The 24,563-nt window shown below is 43.6% G+C and overlaps 1 protein-coding gene across 5 annotated transcripts in view; it reads left to right on the forward strand.

The window, feature by feature from the left end:
- The window catches only part of SESN1 (sestrin 1), an 83,499-nt gene that overhangs the window by 52,035 nt on the left and 6,901 nt on the right, over positions 1-24,563 (forward strand). Inside the window, exons 1-5 of one of the 5 annotated variants that reach the window (XM_014964472.1) lie at positions 13,676-13,707; positions 14,326-14,397; positions 21,001-21,066; positions 21,986-22,186; positions 23,123-23,305. In XM_014964472.1, coding sequence (XP_014819958.1) covers positions 14,389-14,397; positions 21,001-21,066; positions 21,986-22,186; positions 23,123-23,305 — 459 coding nt within the window. In that variant the 5' untranslated portion in view covers positions 13,676-13,707; positions 14,326-14,388. Of the gene's footprint in view, positions 1-13,588; positions 13,708-14,325; positions 14,398-15,680; positions 15,700-21,000; positions 21,067-21,472; positions 21,496-21,985; positions 22,187-23,122; positions 23,306-24,563 lie in introns of those variants that run through there. The other 4 variants (XM_014964475.1, XM_014964473.1, XM_014964471.1 and 1 more) reach the window with 4 other exon arrangements.

Genomic DNA, 24,563 nt, shown 5'->3' on the forward strand with positions numbered 1-24,563 from the left:
TACAGGGAGAGTTTTCAACCTCTACCTTCCGAGTTCTCCCAAGGTGGAAGGAAGTTGTGGTGTGATACTAGCTGAAACTCAGCCTACACTTGGTGAACTTGTGCAAGTTTCAGGTTCATAATAACAAGCTCAAACCCAGATAAATTCTGCCAGACTTTGTGTTTCCTGGGACAGTTCAGACATTTTCAGTCTGCAAGTGGCTTTCATAATGAGCCACCAGCAAATTAATAACCTGCTCTTGCAGAGCTAGAGGTCTTTTGGAAATACTGGCAACGTGTAGCATAGCAGAAATCAGACTCTTGTGTACCTTGAAAGAATGCCTTTGGAGATGGAGGTTGAGAGGAGTGTGGGGGCCTGCTTTGCTTGTGGGGCACCGTCTGAAGCTTTAGTGTATCACTCTAACCCCTTTTTGCAGTTCTAGTTTGTGTGTCATGGAAGAGCCCAGTGGTCCTAGTTTGAGAAGCAGTGGGGGCAAGAGAGACTGAAAACAATATAACAGCAGAAAAATGTTATCCTGATTTTTCTCTATAATACCCAGTATTGTATGGCCCAAGTCATAGTGACTTTTCATAACTGTGCTTGCTGGGAGAGCATCTTCTGTTCTGCACGTGGCACCACTGAGGAATCACCGGGGCTCACAGCAGCAGTGTCTCCAGCCAGGTGAGCAGGTGGGGCTGCTGTCCAGATTCAGAGCACAAGTCAGTTAATTACCACACAGCCAGGCTAACAGTAAATAATTCAAGCCAGGGTAGTAAGAAAAGGAAAATCAGATTTGTTCCACAGTAATTTTTCATTCTTTGAAGTAGAGAAGTAATAGTGGGGAAGGTGGAACAGTGAAAGAAATGAAGGAGAGCCAATGTAGGGAGGGGGGAGCTCAGGCTGAGAAGAGGGAAGTCAGCTTGCGACTGAATTGTGATTAGTGTCCACTGATCTGAATCTAAAAGCCCAGCTGTTCTATACTCATTCTCAGCTCTTTTAGTTGTCTTCCCCAGTAAACTGACTTTTGTGTTCTGCATTTGCTGAAGGGCCTTCCCACCAGGGAAAACCTGGTGTACAAGCCTTACCAGTACACGTGTATTAAGGGATACACACATAAGTCAATACCATCTAAATTGGAAGAGTTCCGGTTTCTACATTTGATTCATATTTAAGCAGATTTCCATTACATAAAATAGGTCATGAACCCAGGGTCCTGCTGAAATGTCTTTCAGTGTGCAGTCTTCTGCATCTCCTGCCTGCCTTTGGCTGTACTAGTCAGTTTGTAAAAGTACTGGGCAAAGGAAAAAGTTGGAAAATAATTTCGCAGCATGGAACAGACGAGATGATTCTTAGAAGAAGTGCCACTTAGAAGTTAATTGAAAACCTTGGAAGCTTGCTTTCTGGGTCTTTCCCCACCCACTCTTCACATCTTTGCAACACTGCTTTAATTTAAGTTTTCAAGTTGTTTTAAGGGCACCTAAAATGGGATCCTCTGCTTGATGTACACTGTTGTTTTTAAGCAGCAAGCCATGGAGATTAAGCACCCATCCACCACAGGAACTGTGGGCTTTCCAGGGTGATGTACAAAATACACTTATGTAATGTTCGAGGTTGTTACCAGACTGAAAATATGTGCTGTTTCTCCAGGCAGTTCACTTAAATCTTCAAATCTAATTTGTTGACTCTAGTTCCCTTCATGTTCCTTTCACAATGTACTGTTAGTTACAAATTTTCTGAGCAGCTGCCCACTCCCTTTGCCCCCTGAGACAACTGGGAACATGGGCTAAAGGTTGTAGATGGTCTGATCAGGAAGTTCACATTAGTGTCAAATGCAGTTGCGCAGCTTCTCCAACAGTTGGTGGAAGTTTTGTGTGAGGAGAAGAGGAAAACATATTTAGGGAGAGACTTGTACAAAACATATGGGAAAAATGGATGCAGCTGTATTCCTTCAAATCTGATGATGACCAAAATAGCAGGGTAAATGCCATTAACATTTAGTTGATACTTTGCTAGCTGACAAAGAGAAGATGAAATAAATTTGCTTTTAGTGGTTTTATTTACTGTTTGAAAACTATAATGTAAAGTGTTGTTGCTCCGTTCTGTCAACAAACTGTTGATAAAAAACCCACCCAGTCATCATTATATTCTTGTATTTTATGTTAAAAAAAGTTTTAACCATGCACAGCTCAGCTACGAATTTAGTAGGATAATTAAATGCAAAGTTCAATTACTTTAAAATAGACAACTTCCATCAAGAGAGCTTGTTCTAAAAAGGAGTGGAAAAGGCGTTTACTTGCCAAGTTCAGACTTCTGTTTCTATTGCAGCTCTTGATGATATTCCTGACTTTTAAATAGGCTGCAGTCCTTCCCATGCTCTAGATGCTTGGGACTGAGCATGTTTTTACCTGCTGTTGACTGAGAATTGTTACCCAGTAACTCTCAACATGAAGCTGATTGCTTTAAGACTGGCTTGGACACCTCTGTGTCCAATGTTCCTTAGTGGTGTACTTTTAGAAAAAAGTTTTGCATTGTGACTTGTTTGTGGTTGTTCTCTCTTTTTTAATAGCCACATAAATGTCAACAAGCTGGCACACGAGGCAGCATGGCAGGGTTATAGGATAACTGTGTCCAGTACCTTTCTGCCGTTCTTGTATCCAGGTGCCTTCTTAACTTATCCTCTCTCTGAGAGTATTCTTGTGATTCCTCTATACTTTGGGCCTGGATTTGTGCCATCTGTCCCATACATGCTGGTTGCTTATTACCAGGCAGTCCCGTCAGTGCTTGAGGATGTAGTGTCCCTCTCCTGGGAAACTTGTGGCCAGTAAGGCTTTCTTAAAACAAAGGATCGTTTGTTGATACGTAGAGCAACAATTCAGAGACAAGAATATTGAGCCAAAAATCTAAATGTATGTTTTGTTTTATGTGAATGTCTGTCTTGTTATGAGGCAGAGCAGGCAGTTGCGTTGGGTTTTTTTTCCATCAGTGGGTACCCATGCAGAGACTTAGTCTGTTTTTAGGACTCCATAAATAGTGCTGGCATTACCCACACACATTCTTGTCCCTTCCACCCCTGTCCTGTCCTTCCCTCCCCTCCTGGAAGATTGTATAGACAAGGGGAAAAAGGACTTTGGTCATTTGGGGTTTCTGGTAGCTGGTTACATAGTCTGTGTAAAATTACCGTTGTGTGCAGACACTCAGGGGTCTGATGTGTTTGGGACAGGTTACAGATGCGATGCTTGGGAGGTCACAGGCAGTGCCCAGTGAGCTGGATGTGTTCTGGATGCACTGCAGTTACTTTTCATGGTTTTTCAAAGTTTGTTGATTTAACATCATGTATGCTGGCCACCTGGGCTGTGCCCACAGGTGTTCCCATCCAGAAATGCGGGACCCTTACCTAGTGATTTCTTTTATTTTGAACCAGCTCCCCAGACTGCCTCTAGCTATTTTCTCCTTCCCTCTGCCCATCCGAGCAGCTACGTTTAAGACAGGTTCAAAGCCGTTAGGAAAATTTGTCCAGTTGCTGTGTCATGTGAAACAGAGCAAAGTCCTCCACTCCTTACATATTTGCTGTACAAGTTTATATGGGGGTTATCTTTCTTTCCTGTTCAGGTCAGCTTAGGTGTGGTCAGACGATGAATCTTGATTGCTTGTACAAGACCATTTCCCTCAGCCAGGGCTATGTGCTGCCAGAAACAACCTGAAGTCTCAAGTGACCCTAGTATAAAACATTCGCTTCCAGCAAAGCCTTAATGTTATTTCAACAAGATAATGAATGCAGGATGGCTATTAAGAAAGCGCCTGCCTGGGTGTGTAAAGCTGCATTAATCTTCTGTCACCCTGAGAACAAATTTATTGTAGAAAATGTGGCTCTTGCATGTTAAAGAAAGACTATAGATGATATTGCAATATGAATTTAGGGATGTGGGGTTTTATTTATTTATTCTAACAGACAAAAGAATCAGAATCTTGGAAGCCACAGGAGGAGCACACGGACCCCTCTCATTTGCCACAGCGGAACCTCTCTTTCTAGATCCCTGTCAGGGCAAGCTCTAAACTTCACCTGCTGGCTGTGGACACGTAGACACTTTGCCTTAGCAAAATGACTCCCACCAGGCTTAAATTTGAGGCTTAAGTTAAAATCTATATGGCTGATCCTCAGGAGTCCTCTCTCTTTCTCCTGCCCAATGCCCGAATTCTGCCCAGCCAGTCTTTCCTGGTTCAAACCCTAACGCAGATCCTGGCTTTGGTTTCTCTGTGAGCCCCAGGTCAAAATAACTCTCACCAAAATAACTTCTCCTGGATTCGTCCCAGTCTTGTTTGTTTTAGCCATCATGCAGTGATCCTTGACAGCTCCAGACCTATGCTTTGCCAAGTAATTCCTTATTTGCTACAGCTCTAGGAGTTGGTCTCTGGCCCTTGGTGGCTACAATCCAAACTTGGTTTAGCCTCAGCCCCATCAGCTTCAGAAGAGTGTGATGATACATGTAAATTTCTTTCAAGTCACATTTCACATTGTTATTTCACATTACTCTTACAAAAATTATCTTTATGTTTATAAAAATAATAGAATGAATTATTTTTGTGGTAGTCTCTCTCAAGAGGAGGACTTCTCAGGAAGATGACAGACACATCTCCCTGATAAAGAGAAATCGTCCTCTCTGTTGCTGTTCGTAATATAGGCATGTCAGCAAATGAACCAGAGCTTTTTGCTAGTAATTAGTTTACTGGCTTCAGTGATCATTGTTGTATCTTCATTGGTAGTGAAAATGTGGCCCAGTTCTGCCCAGGTTTTCATTTGCTGCATTGTGTTCTGCTGATTTGGGATCCCTTCTGAGCAGGTAGAGGGCAGTTGTCACACTGGTGAGAAACAGAGGGACAGGTGTGGATTTGTAGCTTTACTGACAAAATGAGGTGGTGTTTAAATGGTACAGCTTCGTATCCAGTAAAACAGATTTATAAGCTCAAATATCAGCTGTAAACACCAAACCCCTTATTTAAGGACATGATCCCTATTTTGATACTATCTTAGTAAACTCTGTGTGTGTTTTTACTTATTTACTTGTACTTTGTTTATTTACTTTATATTTGAAAACTGCTATAAATCAGGCTTTAATGCTAGCTTGATTGCAAAACACAGATTCTGCTACGGAAATCTGAGAGTATTGTGTGTTCTGCAGCATGTCTGCTGTATGTATTTTGTTTGTGGTTTCAGCGCATTTGAATCTGAGGGGCTACACGTACCGTGCTGGCCTTTCCCAGGACTTTTGAAGTATCACATCTTTAAAATGCTATATAGTAAGTAGACAGGGTGGTCCAACAACAGTAGGTGGCCTTTCCTCTCTCACAATAGCAAGTGATTGATTTAAAATTATGATTGTTAACAAACAGTGGATTTAGGGCGAAGTTCCAATGTTGCGGTTAACTTTTTAAAAAAAACAAATCAAGACACTTAACAGTATTTGAACAGAAAGTGCTAGAATTGGTTGCAAGCCTGTTTTGATTTAGCTCTCCTAGCAAATACGCATTTGAGAAGGTAGGTGGGGGAAGGCATTAACAGTTCCACTGGTTGGACATCACCGTTGCAGATGGCAGCGTTGCAAAGCCTAGAAAAGTTTGTGTGTTTATTGAGATCTCGGGCAGCTCAGTTGCAGAAATCTCCCTGCAATTTTACAGTTTTCCTGCGGGGACCCAAAGGCTCTGTGGCCAGTGGAAACGTGCCAAGGTGACAGTGGGGATAAGAGGGTAAGGAGATGGTCCTGCAGGCAGCTTGGTGGCAGGCTAGCCTCTCCCATGGGCCTTGAAGGAACTCTCCAAGCTCTGGAGAAATCTAGGATTTAGGAGGATGCAGAAGTCGTGCTGTGTTAAATAGGGGCACATGTACAATGTCCTTGAAGCACGCATTGGTGGTGGCTTTGCAGCTTGCTCTGGGGCTCGGCAGAGCAGATGTTGGCTGCTGCTGGTCACAGGGCAGGGCTGGCCACCAGTGGTCCAGGGGGCTTGTCAGTGTCCTTTTAACTTACAGTAAGAGAAAGAAATGGCACATTAATGCAAGCGTCAAAATATTAAAACCCACTGGAGGAAGCGGTCTTGATTGCTGAATAGGAGACAGATCAGATCTTTCAGGAATTGTATCAGCAGGAAAGCAGTGCTTTTCCCCGTTCTTCTCTTTTAGAAAGCAAAGGCCAGTAAACTGATTTGGGTCAAAATGTCTTAGCCACGCCATCTTCTCAAATAGGGAAGAATGAAGAGTACAGTGCCGTCTCAATTTAAACAAAACACCAATAATAACTGCCAAAAAAGGCAAGAAATACATGATTCATCTGGTTTTTGTTTTTGTCATTCTCCTCAAGCAGAGGTCTGCATCAGTTTGTCTTTGCATAAAAAAGTAAAAGAAACAGATTTGAAAGATGGAAAATGGCGCATGTGGCATTACCTCCTAATTTATAACAATCAGGTGTTGAATATTACCTAGAGGATGATCTGTTTTTTTAACAGCTATCATTTAATCAGTGATGTGGGTTACTTTTCTAGGATAATGTTACTTACTGTTGTACTTAACTTTTGGCCAGGGTAACATTCTAAAGGAGTTGATAAATCCTATAATATTATTTTACTTGGCTCTATACATTAAACAAATATGGAGAGAGATTCAGTCTTGAGGAACTTGCAACTTTACCATCAAGATAAGTTGTTTCAGAAAATGCAAAGGGAATACAGCTTTATAGGAATTTGGATTTTGTTCTTACAAAAAAAAACTTTGATGGTTTTCCAAAACTCACAAACTCGGATTAATAATGTATATTATTTGGGTCACAGCTAGACTGTGAAAACTGAAAATAAAAGAACTGATGTTTCTTTTTTTCTTTTTTTTTTCCCCCTCTCTGTTGCTTTGAGGCACACTGAGCATGTGCTTGAAAGTGGCAAATGGAAGAAGAAAGCCACAGAACAGTTCCCCAAACTGCAGTCACCAATACAAGGGTTCCTGCATTCATTTAGTACTATTTCACTTGATTTTGTCTCATTGTAACCATCAAGCTATAGGAAGATAACTGAGAGTCTTCTTGAAGTGCATTAAATGACATGACATGTTGTTGTTGCATTCTATTCTTTTTGTTTGTCTTTTGTGGGAAAAACATTGACTTTATTTAAAAAAAAAAAGGAAAAAAACCCCAACATTTTGGTTTTGCTTGTGGTTTGGATATATGTGAGATTAAGGGTTGACTGGAAGTCTAAAAAAAAGCATTTTATAAATTGCTAGTTTGTTCTTTGGTGAAGGCTCTGCAGAAATATTTTTTTTTTGTTATACCCACAAAATCAAGTCAGGCATGAGCCTCACATCTGAGTTTCAAGCAATTTTCTAGAAATACACCTAAGCCCTTTAAGGTACAGATAACAAAAAGCTTCTGGTGAGGAGAAGAGGTTCTGAGTTGCGTGTGTGTAAGTACCAGAGTATGAAAGTAGGTTTTAGTTGCAACTTCTTCACAGGACACTCGCACAGCGTTTCCTGCATACTCACTGTAACCCCGCAGCAAAGCAGCTCTGGGTCATGGTCTCACCCAATTCCAGTAAGCCAGGTATAACACTCCAGTACTCCTAAAGGCATTTTTTGCCCATGTGCTTGCTGTTGCGTCTGTTTTCTGTCAGGAGTTAATAATGAACTGCATTTTCATTGCTTTTTCTTTTGTTTTCGTATAAAGACTATTTCTGAGGTCAAATGCAGTTTAAAAAAACCCCAGAAGCCTTAAACTCACCCAGGGATGAATCAGCTGGCCTTCCCGTGCTTTGAAGGCACACATTTGCATTGTGCATAAAGGTTTTGTTTGCTGTGGATTGCCCAGAGTGATAAGACAGCTTCCATCTGTGCAGGACAGGCCTTCCAACAGCATCTTTACCCGAGAGTGGTGAGGCAGGGTCAGACAGCATTCCAGGCAGCACGGCAAGCAAGGGACTGCATCGTCTCATTGCTCTCAGCTGAGTCAGTTATGAGGACTCAGAGTTGCAGGAACTTTACAAAGGTGAATTTTCACTCAACTGAGAAAGGATATTCCTCCCTTTTCAATACTTATCTTAGGGAGAGGGGGCCTGAGAGAAAGATAGTAAAATGGATCCCAGCTCCAGGGAGCTGTGCAAAATGTCTTGGGTGTTGGTGTGACCCAGCAGTTTGCTGACTGAAGGGGAGAGACCTGTTTAGGCCAAACCAGTTCTACACACCTATGTCAAATTTTATTTTTCTTGATTGAGCTCCAAAGACACTCTTTTGGGTTTTTTAATGTTAATGTTTATTTAGTACTGAGAGAGACTGCAGAGTGGCTGGCAGTCTGCAGATGTTCCATTCCCCAGAGAGTGGCAATCTGCAGCTGGACAAATGGTCCCCTTTCCATACATCCTCTAGCCACCAAAAGATCAGAAGTTACCTGTGAGTTACTAAGGTCAGTTTTTAAACTAGTTAATGTGGACTTTAATTTTTGAGGAGCTGGGTCTAAGGGGAGTTGTTAACCAGAGTATTCTTGCATAGTACATGAGCCTGGAGCCACCTCAGAACAGTATCAGAAGAATCCACTTCTCTAACACTAGATATTCACAGCAAGCCAGACAAACAACTTTTATAGTTCAGCTGCTGTTTATCAGCCTAGGAGGAGCTGTGCACCCTCATAAAAATGGGGAAGAATAATCTGGTAAGACATTCTTTCAATATACTAAGCCTTAGATATGCATCTTTAATCTCTACCTCTATGTGTATGTGTCTTAAAAACCATAAGTTTGTTTTTGTGTCTTTGCCAAAGTGCGAATAATCTCAGGATCTCCACTTCTTGCAGCTCTTTACATTAAACTTTGTACTTCTGCTACCTAATAACTGCAGAAGAGTTAAATTTGAACAAGCTTTGGGGAGAGAAAAAAACAAAACAATTTATTGTTTAGAGGTGGGGGCAAGCTGTAGAAATCTTAAAGGCAGAAATTACCAGAAGAATGCCTGTTTTGGGGAATAAGAGTCCTAAGTGATGAACCAAATAGTTCAGGGAACAGATAAAGCCACTGGAGTTCTTGGAGCTTGTGGAGTTAAAGTCCATCAACTGTGAGAGGAGCTCAGGTGTGACAATCAAGTCTCCCAGCCTCTTGCAGCTGCTGGGTCTTTTGGTGGGGTTACAGTGGGCTAGGAATGACCTGATTAGTAATTACTCACAAAACCCTTTGATTACTTGCAAGTCATTTACCCATTAAAGCTGAAGGTGTGGCCATTAAGAAAATAGCATGTAAGAAAGAGCTAGAAATAGAAAAATTACAAGGATGGGTAAGTTTGAAGAATGAACAATAAATATATTCTCTGAATATTGTAAAATGTTTAGTCTTAGCCAGCCTTGCAAGCCTAAAGACTACAAAAGGAAAGCTTATATATATGTAAGTCTAAACTTATTTCCTGATGTGGCCCATTGTCAGCTGTCTGTTCTCCTAAACAACTTGGTTTTGTTATTATTATAAAGGTATCAATGCCTTTGCTAAGGGCTGATCCTTTTTGACACATACAGCAAGAATGTAGATTGTACAAAGAATACAGTTTATCCTCCTCCCTAGAATTATGTACGAATTCTAATAATAGAGTGAGTTTTGTGAAGACTAACCAATCAGATTGTTAAGGTTAAATAAAGAAGAATGCTTTGAAATACTGACCATTTTTTCTTGACCCTCACGCTAGGATGACATATTCTTCTGTTTAAATTCTTTCATCACCGTAATGAATGGTTCGATTGCTGTGCCTCCTATATTGTTCTGATGATAAAGATTTTTGCTATTTTAGAAATAACAAATGTATAATAAAGGGATAGAAGAGATTAGGAGATGCATTTGAAATTTGTTATGAAAAGGGTAGTGGCTGTGGACAGTGAGGAATGAGAGGAATCCACAGGGAAATGTTCAGAGCGGCCGGTGTGGGGCTGTTTAGTCATTGCTGAAACACCTGGTGACTTCATTAAGGCACCAGATTAGGTGGAGCCGTTTGAGCTGTTCTGGTTGAAGAAATTCTTGCCCCGGTACTTTTATTGCTGCTTCTTTGCAAGGAGTTACGTCCCCTGAGAGCTGGTCATTGTTAGTAATGCCAAACCTCTTTCAGTCAAAATGACCTAATACAATTAAAAAAAAAAAAAAAAATCAAAACTTCCCCAACCCAAAATAGTCCTCGGATCGCTTACTTTGACTAAGCAGTACTGAGTGCTGTTTGCAGCAGCTGGGCTGGCAGGTCTTAGGGGAGAGACCTGTCCCCCCAGGAGGCAGTGACACCCAGGTTAGTGCTGTGACCTCTTCAGCCGGCGTAGCTCCAGAGAGGAGACACCATGCCGCTGCGGCTGTCAGCCACCTCAGGGGGTTCCAAGGCACTGGGACGTGAGTGCTGGTATTTACACCCATTCTGCTCAGCTCAGTACATCTTGCCACAGCTAGCACTACCTTGTGAAACCACAAGAGAGAGAAATCCAGTCCTAAGAACTAATACAAATCAGGTAGCTCAGAACCCCGAAGAATTATCTGTTTTTACTTGTAAATGTTCTTGGGAAAGAATCATCCGATCATCCTCCGAGATATTAATTGGATGTCCAGGGCACTGCAGTAACAGGCATTTTGAGTGCTCCTGCTTGGATAGCTTTTCTATGGAAAGAATTTAAGGTCTTGGTTTGCCAGTTCTTTGGAGTCATCTGTTTGTGCTGAACTTGACTCAAAAAAGTCGCCCTATTGGACTGGAATGGAACCGGTCCAAGTTTCAGCAGCTAAGTACAGACATATGTGCTTGCAGGATCAGGCTTTTCACGTTGTAACTGGTTGGTCTCCTTTCAGCTTCACCGACATTTCTTTAACTGTAGCAGCCATAAGAAAAAACTGCATTTCTGATGACTTAACCTAGAGAGCAGAGATGTTACATGCAATCCTTTTATGCAAGCAGCTTCTATGGAAATGCTTGCTATGAAAGAGTACATTTCCACGCTTTGGGTGGTGTTTGCTTTAGGTGATTTCATGTGTGTCTATCATACACTCTCTCTGGGTGAAAGGAAACTTGGTATCTATCGATATTTTCATGTAAAACATTTGTTGTTGTTTTTTTCCCTTATGAGCATTTAATTGAATCTCTGTTTACATGCATCGATACCTGGTCAAACATACTCGTGTATTTCCCCGGGGGAATGCTCAAGTTAGGCAAACTGCACCACAGATCTGTCCCCATGTCCCCCAGCTGCACTGGGTTCCGCACTCATTAGTACCCAAACAAGCTTTGTGCTGGTGTCAAACCCTATTCCTCCTTGAAGTTGCCTGTGTAGCTTGTCTCACTCACCCCCAAATGGAAATAGTTCCAGTCTGCAGTTGCGTACTGGTTTACAGACGAGCACGTGGCTCAGTTCTGCGCGTTCTGCGATTTGGAGGAGTTGCACTTTGGAAATCCTTGTGTGAGGGCTGGGGTGGAGAAAGCGCCTGCAGCAGACTGGGGCGATGAGATTCTGCAAAGGCAGGGACATACCTGGGGCCTGAGCGGGGCTTGTGTACTCAGGCCATATGGGAGAGCTTTTAAGACCATTATTATTTGTTTGCTACGGCGCTGCAACTTCCTCTTCCCCTTTGTACAGGCTTTTGCTGACATGCTGTCACGGCCTTCATCTGTCCTGATAGAGAAAGAGAAGAACACGGTATAATTTCCTACCTTCTGCTGTTCAGTTGGTTGTTTAATGAGAGAGAATTTCCCTTGGACAATGTCAGAGAAAAATCTGTATCTGCCAAGGTTCTTTGTATAGGAACAAATGTTAACATAAACAGGCTTCCTCTCAAATATCCAGGCAGGGCAACCAGCCTCAGTGGGGGAAAACACTTCAGGGAACTGAGGGAGTGCTGCTTCCCCTCCAGCCCCCTTGTTTTCTTCCATGGGTGTTAACAAATACTTTGAAGGGGGTGACCTTTCATCTGACATCCAGGGAGACTTCTTATGGTGAGGAATCTTCTTGCATTTCAGCTTTCAGGTAATTACTCTCTTCTTTCGACAGTTTTTCTGAGCACAAGCCAGTTCTTTGCCTGTGTTGCAAGAGGAGCCCATTCCTTCCCTTTTTGTTATATTTTGGCCTGAAGTAAGGAAGTAGCCAGTGGGAATTAAACAGTGTTCTTCATTAGTTTATTTTACTGGCTCACAAAATGCAACCTTCTTTGCCAGTGTTGCATTCTTCTTCTTTTTCCATGCTTCTGTTGAGCGTTTTTTGAAGTGCAAGTAGGTACGAAGCACACTTCATTTCAGAAGAACTTATCAACTTAAAGGCCCCAGATAAGGAGCTGTGGTACCTTGGCATTCCTAGGTAATTTAACCTTATAATTTCTGCTAAGCCTTCCATAGAGTATCCCTTGGCTCTCCAAGGTTAATTGCATGGCCCAGAGAGGTGATGGTATTTGGAAAGTGGAGAGGAAAGGAATCGTTTAATGCTTTAGAATTAGAAATTTCTAATTCTAGGAGAACTGCTGCCTTGAGTCATGTTGACACATTCCCCTGACAGCACCATCCTCGGTGTTTTCTGCATTTCACAGCAAGATTCGTACACCCGTAACAGGAACACCCTGTGAACAATTTTCCAGTGTTCAGTTTTACATTTAACAGAAGCGTAAAGTTCAGTGTCATGGAATTTCCCTGCTTGGTCGTTAGCTTGGCAGGACTCAAACCCAAGCAGGCTGAATTGTAGGCAGAGGCCTTCATCCCCTAAATGAGTATGTTCAGGGTTTCAGAGCCGTCCTGGCCTCCTCCCTTCAAAACTGCAGTAGAAGTTCTCCTCTTGGGCTCTGTTACATTTTATTTGAATTCAAAATATTTGAAGGAAAATGATCTAACAGAATTTAGCTTTATAAATCTTAGAGTGCTGTCAAAGACACACACACAAAAAAATAATAAAAAAAATCATGTGGGATAATCAGGGACTTGTTTCTTTTGAAATAATTGATGCCATAAAATCCCAAACCAAAAGAGGTGGGAGATGTAAGGCATCTGGCAGAGTTTACAGCCCTGGGGGGTCAACGAGAGAAGTACAGCCTGCTGCAAACAAAGGCTGAGTGTTTTGCTGATGTGATTGCAAAACATATGTTTGCCCAGGACTGTTATGATCTTGGGAATAGGCAGGAGGCCAAACTTCTGCAGCAGCATACTTAGTCACACAACTATCTACAAAATGTTAACCTCCTGCGATTTCTGCCTTTAAAAGCCGTAATTACCGTGTTGCTTCAAGAGAAGGTAGATAGAAACTCTTGCATAAGGAGCCAGGGGAGGGGGAATTGTTGTCTAAAGAGCTCCTCGGTGCCGGGGAGGAGAGCGGAGCCGAGGGGGAGAGGGTCCCCAGCCGGGCCGGGGCAGCACGGGGGGCACTGGGGCTCTCCGGGGACACCTTCCCCCTCCGCTTCTTCCCCCAGGGCTTCTTCCCCCGCCGCTGCCTGATTCTCCCCCCTCTCCGGGGCAGAATTCTTTGTATTTTCCGGGGCACCGGGGAGAGGCAGCAACCGGGGTCCGCGGCGAGCAGCTGCCCCCCCGTCCCGTCTCGGAGGAAGGGAGGGCCGGGGGTAGGAAGGGAGGCCGGGCCGGCGGCAGGGCCCGCCCCGGCGGCGCTGGGCGGTGCGGCAGAGCGGCGGCGGGGCTGCCGGGGGAGCGCGGCCAGCCCCAGCCCCGCAGCGCCGGCAGCAGGGAGGGTGGCCAGGCCGGGTGTCCCCCCATCACCCCCCCAGCACCAGGTACCCGTGGGGCGGCGAGGGGCCGGGGCCGCGGCGGGGCCCCGCAGGGGTGACACCCCCCCGGGGGCGGCTGTCGTGCTCCCCGGGGAGCATCCCCCGGGAGAAATCCCTGCGGGGAGGTGGGATTCAGAGCTACTGGAGGGTAATTTTGGGGGATTTGCAGGTCTTTTCTAGCTCTTTCCTACGGGATATCCAGCTACAGTGACAATGCAGATGCTGGCGTTGTCCTCCCCATCGCCACCCGGCTCCAGAAGGGCTGTGTGTGCCGCTTGTGTGTGTGCTGCTGGGGTGTCTGATGGGGTTTTAGGCTTTATCCAACTAGTTCTTGCCTCTTAATTGCCTGGTATTTATTTCGTTCTTGCCTAGGCTTGGATTATCCTTTTGAAACAGTGAGGTTGGTCTTGTGTTTTTGATAGAGAAGAGCTTGCTTTAATTGTGGCCAAATGCGAGTCAATAGCATTATTTTGCACCGGAATTGAAATGCTGCTTTGGATCTCTTTTGTAAATTTCTTAGTGTCATTACGTTAGGATTTTTTTTTTTTTAAAGGAAACTTTTAAATCCTCAAACTGCTGCAGGTTGCCACAGAAACTTATTTTGTATTTTTCTGGTTCGTACAGATCTAGCACCTCTTGGGTACAAATTGCTTTGCTTTGACATAATCCAGCACTACAGTCTACGTAATGCAAACGGTAACTGTCACGTTTTAACTTATTTCCTTCTGTGTCACTGATTTATTGGTATTTAAACAGTGTTTACAGCATGGAAATTGCAGACGTTCCTTCCAAATCCTTTGTCCTTTAATACTATTTGTTTCATTGTACACATGACAGAACTGGCGTATAGCAAGTCATTGAAATTCAGCCTCTTGGTTTCACTGAGCTCATATCAGAAGTAAATTGGGTTGTGGTCTCCAGGCAGTTGTGTCACAAAACCACTACAGGAAGAGCTATTATTGCTGAGGAAAAGTAGGTAGCACTTAGGTGCCTTGAGACTACTCCAGTTGGACCTGCTCTTACTGCTTGGTCCTACAAGATGACCAGAGGTGTTGGAGCTTGAGACTTAGGAGTCTGGCCTTTTCTTCCTCCCAGTGTGAACAGGGTGTGTGACCTTGGGCACACACTCGTCTTGATTTCTCTCTTGAATCAAGTCACATAAAGTAGCTGGGGATGTTTTTAAAATACGCTATTTCAAATGACTTTGAGACTTCCAGAGAAGACACTGATACTTAAATTAACATGAAGTAATTTAAGTATTTAAATTCATATAAGAATAATATATTCTCTGTGAAATGGAAACAGTTCAACGTTTGCTGTGCTCTAATTCCAGTGACGAGTGGTAGGTCTGTGAAGCAAAGTGCTTTGTAGCAGAGGGGGGAGTACTTGTTCTCAGTTCTTCAAATCCCTGCAAGTGCAGACATGTCTAGTGCTTCAGCTGAATGACAGTGTGAGATACCCAGAAAATGGAACCAGCATAAAAATTTAGAGTACGTGGGCATTTTTGAGATAATTTTTTCTGTCATTTTGGTATGAATCGTGGTTTGTTTGAGAAAGCCCCAACAATTGCAACTACTTCTGGATTAGGTAAATGAATAAAATAGGAAAACCTGCCAGTTGTGTTAGTCACACATTTAGAAAAGGTGTAGGATTTGTGGGATTTAAGTGTTTGTTGGAAAAGGATCATATTTAATCACTACACTTTGTGTCTTAATCCCTTCATTTCCCAAAGCTGCCCATCTGATAAGGAAACTATGGTAGCTATTGTATTTAGCAGAACTGAAAACATGGCTTTTAAGATGACTGTGTATCAGCTCGGTGATAAATAACTTGTCCTGTGAGGCCAGTTGTGCCAGTCGTTGTTGTTAAGATCCCAAACAAGGAAACTCCAAATTTGTAGCCCGTCAGTGTGGTTTTGCTGTGGGTGACCTTTAAAGGGGAAGCAGGAACCAGAGGCAGTGAGTGAAGCAGCAGCAGCAGTACTGGGCTCTTAGACTGGTGAGTGCCAAAGTCTCCCTTGGAAATGCACCACGAGCTTCTTAGACACTTAGATGCTTCGGGGCATGTTAGTCTATAAGAGTATAAAGGTCTAAATGGGTATTTTTAATGTCAGCTGCACATGTATACATACCATAGTATACTAAACTGAATTTTCAGCACTGGCACATTGGGGGCGGTGGTTAATTCTACATGGAGATGGTGTTGAAGAGTTTTTAACCCACAGCTCACTGTGCCTTTCTTAGCCCTAAGTTTTGGTTGTGAGTGCACTTGGATTATGTAAAACGATCACTGGTTGTCTAGGAAAATGTTGCCTCCAAAAAGGTCACTCCAAACTCATTTCCCTTCTCTGGTTCCTTCCTTTAGATTGTTTTATATTGCATTACTGTGTGTGATTTTCATACAATTTGGTTTGAATCTAGCAGTATTTAGTGCTTAATCAGCACTAAATAACCAGATGAAGATGTTGATCCAAATGTGGTTTAGTGAAGTAAATTGATAATCATATTTTCACTTCGCTGGTGGCTTGTCTATGCTAAAATGTTCTTTTTGCTATTTAGAGGAGGCTTAAGTATGTAAATCAGTCTCTCTGGGAGATATAACATTTGATATTGTTACTGACTGTACTTGAGGGGAGCAGAATGACTCACTGTGCTAACACCAGGGAAGTAGTCTGAAGGTAGTGGTTCATAGCTGGTGCTCAGCTCATGAATCCTGAATGACTGAAAATTAACAGTTTGGTAACAGTCCCTGTACTCATCTGACAGAACTGTAATTGAGTTTTGGGAGAGGTTTTGTGATAAGAGGCAGAGCTCTAGCTGCCAGGAGCCCATAGTGGGGGAGGAACAGGGCTCTGAAAAAGCATTTTTGGGTGCACGGCAGGAGCTCTAGCTAAGGTAAGGTTCCTGTTCTGGTCTTAGTGGCCAGCCCAGCCCAGCCCAAAGCACGACAGCCCTGTGTCTCGGTTTGTAACTTTGCTTCAATTTTTTCTAGGTGGAATTGCTGATATTCCATGTTTGTTTAGAAGTGAGTCTTTTTTTTTTTTTTCCCCTTCAGTTATATTTTAAAGAGGTTCAGAACCAAAGTAGAAGATGTTCAGTTACCAACAGAGGTGATGCACACTGTACTTCAATTATTAAAAACCCTCTTCTAAGCATTCCATCTCAAGCTTTTCCTTAAATTCGATAGGAATGCTGTTCTTGACAAGACACTTAGAAAAATTACCTAAAAGTGGGCTTGATTGACAGAGTCTTGAGATACAAAAGAGCCATAAATAGAGTGAGTTTATACGTGCTTGTGGGTTTAGAGTGGTCTTCTCTCTGCGTATGTGTACATGCAGTACAGATTTTTGGTCTGGCTGGCATTGTGGAGTTGGATGTACTAAATGGGCCAGACTGGTGAGAGAGAATGGTAGCTGGGAAGTATATAATTAAGTTTGCAGACTTGTCTCATTAAGTCTTCTGTCTCAGCTCTGAAGAGCTGGTGTAAATTTGCATAAAACATATTTCCTGGTTGAGAAGTCTCTGAAAAGGCACACAGTCTGATGGTTAGGGCATTAGCCCGTGACTGGAGAGATCTCAGCTCAAGCCACCAGCAGCAGCCTCTGTTAGACATGTGGCTTTTCTGTTTCTCAGGTTTTTTTCCTAAATGGCAGATAATACCCTTGCCCTGCCTCACAGGAATGTTGCATGAATGTCATCTAATGTCATACATTAGATGAGATGCTGAGAAATGGCAGTGGCGAGGGACATGTAGATTCAGAAATGGTAGGTATCTGGTGAACATAGTTCTCATGGAAATAATAATAGTGGCTGTATGGAAATACAAGTTAGGTTACATAAGGGGAAAGGAGGAGGCTCTTCTGTGATTTCTGGGGTCATCTCAGCCAGCGTAGCAATATAGTATTTACATGGCTAAAGCCTTGCTTCTCTGTCAAGGTACATCTGGAAGGTGAGCAGTGGAACGGATGGCCACCTGGCGAGGCCCACCTCCCTCCATTAGCTGTGAGCTGCTGGGTGTTGAAGGTGAAATCTGTTTCACTCCTGGTGCTCAGCTTTGCAGCCATGTGAGTTTTATGTTCTGGCTTTGAAGATGGAGTGCTTCTGATGCATTATTATTATATATTATTTGTACCTAAAGCCTCAGTAGTGGTTGGCTTTCTACTGAGCTTGGAGCTGTACTCAGCTGCAGAGTTTCTAAGCTGAATGGAAGTGGTGTGACAAGGTTAGCAAACAGGAGGAAAGAAGCTAGGAGAAGTTCGATGGAGAAAGCACGGCACTAAGTAGGACAGTTTGGTGTGCAACTCGGTGGTCTGGAATTGCATAAAAGTTGCTTATACTTTTGTAATAACCAAAATAAATACCAGTTGCTTGCAACTGCTGCTCGTCCTGGCCCCAGCTGCTTTGCCAAGTGCTTATTGGTGCTCCAGGTGAGGTGATTCTTTAAGAGGATGGTGCAGGAGAGGAACGTGGTGGTGGTGTGGCTGGGCAGGATGCGGGTCTTGCCTTTGAGAGGGAAAGCTGGAGACCGACACGTCTTTGGAAGGTAGACACTTAGTGAAGGGCATCATGGAGCATAGAAATATGTTCAAAATGAAGGGAACATAGTCGGGGACTGTTTAGAGAATTATTACTGTGTTGGCCATACAGTATTTGAAATTTTGGGATACTGGGACCATCCAGAGATGCCTGTTGTTTCTCAGGTACTAAGAGAACTTGATTAAATGCTGCTTCTGGAAAAAAAGAGAGGCAAAAAGTTTTTAAAAGGTCTGCCATAGCTTGTAACTGAAGAATAACAATTTTCAGGAGATTTACCCCCATTTTGCAGGTGGGAAACTAAGACTCACGTTCACAAATCTTTTGCAAAATCTCTGCCAGAGCAGAGACCCAAACCCAGGCTTCTCAAGTACTTGGCTGGTGCCATGATTTCAGGGGGATGCTTTGTCTCCTGAGGGGAAGACAAAGCAACTTCTTTAAATTCCCCCCCAAAAACCCCAAGTCACTATGCAAAGAGGGTTTGGTTTTTACTGAGGTGTTGTAATCAAGCAGTGTAATCATAATGGTTCATCCGCCGCGTGCTTTTAAAAAACATGTTGTGTATTGATACTGATGTATTTTAGATTGTGAGGCAAAATACGTCAGCAGCTGCTTGATCTCAGGTTCAGAAATCTTGGGGGTTTTCTTCCTGTAACTGTTCTGGGAAAGGGGAAGATCGAAACGTAGTTGTTCAAGAATTAAACTAAAATGTATTTCTCTTGGAGTGCTTGAGTTGGCAGACAACTGCTAAGTCAAATCATGCATACAGGTTTCTTTTTCTTGCTGTCATTTGGATGTAAGATGTTTCTCTAAGTTGCTAGGGTACTTGTAGCCAAGATAAGAAGCTGTGGTAGAACTCTGAGTATAGAGAGCGTGTTTTTAAGACATAAATTCCATCCTACAAGTGAAATTGCTGGAGACTTGACTGACAGGCAAAATTTGTTTGTGAATGTTGGGACCGTCAGCAGGAAGAATGTACATCACAAACTTTACTGTCACAGGCAAAGTGTGAGAAGACTGTGTAAGAGCTCCCATTTGATCTCGCTTTATCCAAATAAGACCTGAGAAATTAAGGCATCTGACGGGTTTAAGGAGACTATCAGAGTCTGATGGGCTTTGGTCGTTCTGACTTAGACCTGTGCTGGTTATTTCTGGCTTTTTGAAGTTGGTTTTCAATCTTAGGGGAAAGTTCAGGGAACAGTAACTGATTAATAAAATTGCTTCTCGTACAATGAACTCGTGCAAATAGAAACCTCAGCTAAAGACAGAAAAAGTGCAATAGTAAGTGAGAGCAGTATTGCTTGTTTGTAACAACCTTTATCTATGTGGGGAAAATGTAGCAAAGTTTAAAACTGAATTGGCAAGCAGCTTTTAGGAGCTCCATCTGCTCTTGACGCCTGAACCAGCTAAAGGTGCCCCTCTGCTCTGTCAAGCCTGAACTGGCTCAATACACAGTATTTTATTCATTTATCTAAACCCAGCTGAGAACCTGGATGGGGTTGGGATCATCAGAAAAGGAGTGGTTTGGGATATGGAGTGGAGGCCATTGATGTGTTTAAAAGACAAGGGAGAGGGAATAGGTAAGAGCCCAAACTGTTAGTTTATATCCAGCCTAGTGGTTAGCACTCAGCTCCACTCCAGCCTTAATCCCAGGGCTCCCATCTTTCCTGGGGAAGCCGTGCTGGTGGCCAGGCAGTAATCCCCTCAGGAGCTGGTTTGCACTGCAGGAGGAATGGGCCTCTGTGGTGATGTGCTTCCCAACCAGGAGGGTGGGCACGTGTAGGTGTGAGGTGAGGCTGTGTCCCATGTTGGTACGTGCCCCATGGACCCTGCTGGGCCCTCCCTGAGGGTGCTCGGTGCCAAACACAGAAACTGCCCTTGAACTTACGGCTCCCACCCTTCCTGAGGGAACAGCCAGGGGACAAATGCACCTGAGTCTCCTCTGCAACTTGTCCCTTGGCTGCAGAAAGGGCCCAGGGTGCTGTGGGTCCGGCAGGATGGTTCATCGAGCTGAGGGAGAAGGCAAGTCCAGAATTGCTGGGGGGGCATCCAACCTCCTCCCTCCTCCCCATAAGGCAAGGAGTCCACAGAGGCCTGTGTGGGGATGTGGCTGCTGCTGTTCTGATGGAGCAAAATCCCCTCTCTCCCTCCCCCCGACATGAAGAGCTATTTACCCTATCTTGAAAAGCAAGCAGATGCAAATGTAGATCAGGTACTTTCAGCAGTCTGAGAGCTCTTTGAGGTTGGGAAGAAGAAATCTGATTAGGGTTACAGCTGTTTCATTTCCTGACAGATGCACAGAGTGTTATGTGCTGGCGTACTGCGGATGTACACACACACACACACCAGTCTCCTTTTCTATCAGTGGCAGAACCAGACAGCAGCGGCTCTGTACTGAACTCCTTGTCCTGGACACCCTGCCAAAATATGCTTTATGCAGAATTTTCTGTGAACCAGGTTGTAGTGTGTGTGTGTGTGTGCATATAAATTTGTGTGTGTTTTCTTCAGCTGGCAGAGCCTTTGTTGCAGAGTTATTTTGTTGCTGGAGTGGGACAGTACACTGTAAACAAGCATGGCTAATTATAAAGCACTTGTATAAAAAATGATTTGCATTTGTACAAATGGTACTAGTAAAAGTACCCGTGTAAGAGTACCACGAGTACCCAAATAAGCCCAGCTCTGAATGGGGAATTCTTGTCTTTCTTGCAACCACAGCTAAAAAGCTGTTTATAACTAAGTGCTGAGATGGTGTAATTTTCTTTTCTAGGAACTTGGAATAAGAATTCCTAGACCACTGGGACACGGACCAAGCAGATTCATCCCCGAGAAGGAGGTGTGGTGCTGTTTTCAAGTACACAGTGAACTTTATGCTTTTAAGGAACAGCCTTTTAGTAGTAACCCACATTTGGTTTCAGGACAGCTGCTGAGCTGCAAAACATTTACAGTCGTGATCACATTCAGTCCTGGTGAGACACTGGCCACAGCTCTAGGGTACAGAAGCAGTGAGAGCCCGGGGGAGCTTTGGAATAGTCATGACCCCTCCTTCCCTGCTCTCTAGCATGAGAGAAACCCAATACTGTTTTGTGTAAGAGCGTCAGTTTCCTTGTGAACATCCGGATGTAATTTCCTACTGGTCCACAAGGCACCTGCCCCCCTGCTCTGGGGTTACTTTTTCTTGAGCTGCCTCTACCATTCTGAATAATCTGAGAAGCTTCAGAGTGCTGTGGCTGAGCGTTTCTGGTGCTTCTCTCCTCATCGTCTGGTAAGAGAATTTGGAGCATTGAAGATGTTAGTAATATGCCTGTGGTTTTCTAGGAACTGTACAGCCTTAAGCTTCAATTTAGTTTTATTTTTCTCTCTTGTCAGCAAGCTTTTTGCTTCTTTCCCTCTTTTTTTCCTCAGTGAAAATAATTATTCAATTACCTTGTTGTTGTTATAAGAAACTGAGAGCAATTTGGGGCATTCAAGAAAGTGAAGGTGAGAGAGTTAAAAATGAGAAGTCAGTGTTGCACAAAGGAAAGCGTAAAGGCAAAAATCCCCTGTTGCTGTTACAACCACTTCTGATCTCCAAAATGAGAGGTATTAAAGGGATTTTATATGCCTTCCCTTATGTGCACTGATTTAATGCCATTAACAGATTTACAATATAATCCCTTTCACTGAGGCCTCTGGGTGCTACGGTAATGTATTTATTTACTATTTTATTGGTACTTCTTAAACAATATTGCTAATTGTTCTTTCTGTTCAATCAGACAATTCAAGTGGGAAACGAAGACGCCATGATGCACGCGCTGTTTGCGGATTCTTTTACTACACTGGGCCGGTTGGACAATGTTACCTTGGTGATGGTTTTCCACCCACAGTATCTTGAAAGCTTTCTAAAAACTCAGCACTATCTACTGCAAATGGACGGTCCTCTCCCGCTTCATTACCGACACTACATCGGGATAATGGTAGGCTGGGACACCAAACAGCCACTTTGGCAACACTCTCTGGGCTTGTTTAATGGCAGTTATTACTGTGTTTTGCAGTTTCTGGTTGGAGAGGCTTTTCATCAGGAGCTAAGGGGAAAAGCAGAGTAGCTTTGTTTGTGTCTGGTTTGCAAATTGTTTCATAAGGCCAGGACTTTACGTTCATAGTTTCAGTAGGACTGCGAGAAAGAAGGGGAAAAAGTCTGTTATAAAAATAAGACACTTGTTTATTTTTGGTTTCCTTAGTATCTCAGAAACTGTTTTTCAAGAAAGCTTGTTTGTCCTGTCAAATACACCTCCCTCTAACTCAACAGTCCCATCATCTGTTTCTGAATCTCTCAATTCTAAGCAAGTTTTCTGCCAGAAGTGGTTGATTTCATAATTTCCAGTCTGCCAGTGCAATGATTTCTGTCTGTTGAAGCTGAACCAAAGTTTTGGGCCGTGTCTTAATTTGATGGGGAAGGTATTACTGTTTGAATAAATGATACTAGCTCTGTTCTTTGCTGAAAAGCTGCCCTTAGTCTCTCTTGCTCTATTTGTTCTAAAACCTGCTTTCGTTTTAGCTGGTACAGGTTCCCCTAGAGGCAGCCTTGCTTCTTCCCTGCTGGAGACTACTCTGCAGTAGGGACTCTTGCTTCAGCATAGACACTAAATCTGTGGCTGTGCTTCTGCCTGGATGTTGCACCTGTAGCCAGCGTAGTTAAAATGTCTATGAGTGAAGAATTATTATCACAACTTCTGCTGTGAGAACACTAGTCAAAACAGGCTGATAATTATATATATTTTTTTTAAACTTCAGCCTTTGATCACTGCAAGTCTTATTCTTGAATATTGTGAGGAAACGGTGACTTTATGGTATTTGTCATAAAGCACTTACTGTAATTGTTTTCTGTATCACAGTTGTGTTTTCCTTCCTAGGCTGCAGCACGGCACCAGTGCTCTTACCTTGTTAACCTCCATGTGAATGACTTCCTTCACGTCGGTGGAGACCCTAAATGGTTGAATGGTCTGGAAAATGCACCTCAAAAACTGCAAAATTTAGGAGAACTGAACAAAATGTTGGCTCATCGACCCTGGCTTATCACCAAGGAACATATCGAGGTAAATCTTTCATGGAGTAATATGAACGTACTTATTTTTACTTATTTTTCAGTAATGCAATCTCAGATCTTTAGGGTTAAGAGCCAAACAGGGTGAGAGATGTTGTGTGTTACTGACTTTCATTTCAGTGCTACATCACTGTGATACAATATCACTTGTGTAAAGCTGGTGGATCATTACTGGCCTTAAATCACTTACAAATTTAATTTACAGGACACTGATATTTCAGAGTTGTCATGTCAGAATTGTGTTGGTGCAGTGGGGGTGTGCTCAGGTGTGCACTCCCCTAAGTCCTGTGCTGTCAGTAGCCAGAACCCCCTCAGCGTTCCTGAGGTGCCACCAGAGGTTAGGCATCACCGATCACCACGTGTCCAGTCTCAGTTGCTGCTGGTCCACGTGCTTAGTTTTCAGGCTGGGTTGGAGGGAGCAGGCTGGCAGAACAGCCCAGGGGAGTGGTGGTGGGACATGCCACCCAGGACTGCAGCATCAACAAGCCACCAAGTGGCTGCTTCTGCTGCGCCCTCCGTCCCAAGGGCTACCTGGATCAGCTGACTTCCAGGGTGCATTTATCATAGAATCATAGAATCATCTAGGTTGGAAGGGACCTTCAAGATCATCTAGTCCAACTATAAACCCAACTCTGACAAAAAAAACCCATCACTAAACCATGTTCCCCAGCACCATGTCAACCCATCTTTTGAACACCTCCAGGGATGGTGGGATGGTGCCTCAACCGCTTCCCTGGGCAGCCCATTCCAATGCTTGATAACCCTTTCAGTGTAAAAATTTTTCCTAATATCCAACCTGAACCTCCCCTGGTGCAACTTGAGGCTGTTTTATCATGTGTGTGATGGCAGCTCTCAGGGCAGGGGCATGCCTGACCTGGGCCTGGCCCTGGTTACTGCAGCAACTCCTCCTCCTCTTCCTCTGCTGGTCTCTTCACCCTTAGTGAGGAGGAAGTGAGTGCTGGGACTCTCAGCCCTGTCTGCCTGGTGGAGAGGCAGCAGCGGGTCTTGGTGGGAGGCAGGACGCTGGGCTGTGGGCGAGGGTGTGCCAGGAGGCCCCAGACCTCCCACACTTTCCTGCCTGAAGGGGAAGTTGGGGTTTGAAATTTCTTGTCAGATGTAGAACATTCCACCCACAGGGACAAGATGGAGGGAGCCCGGCCTTGATGCCAGGTTTATACACAGCTGATCTGCAAGGAGTTGCTGGGATTTTTCTGAGACTGTTCTGAGACTTCTCTGAGCCCAGTTGCAGA

This window comes from Calidris pugnax, unplaced genomic scaffold (genome assembly GCF_001431845.1).
Source record: "Calidris pugnax isolate Ruff unplaced genomic scaffold, ASM143184v1 scaffold219, whole genome shotgun sequence".
In the NCBI taxonomy this organism is placed as follows: Eukaryota; Metazoa; Chordata; class Aves; order Charadriiformes; family Scolopacidae; genus Calidris; species Calidris pugnax.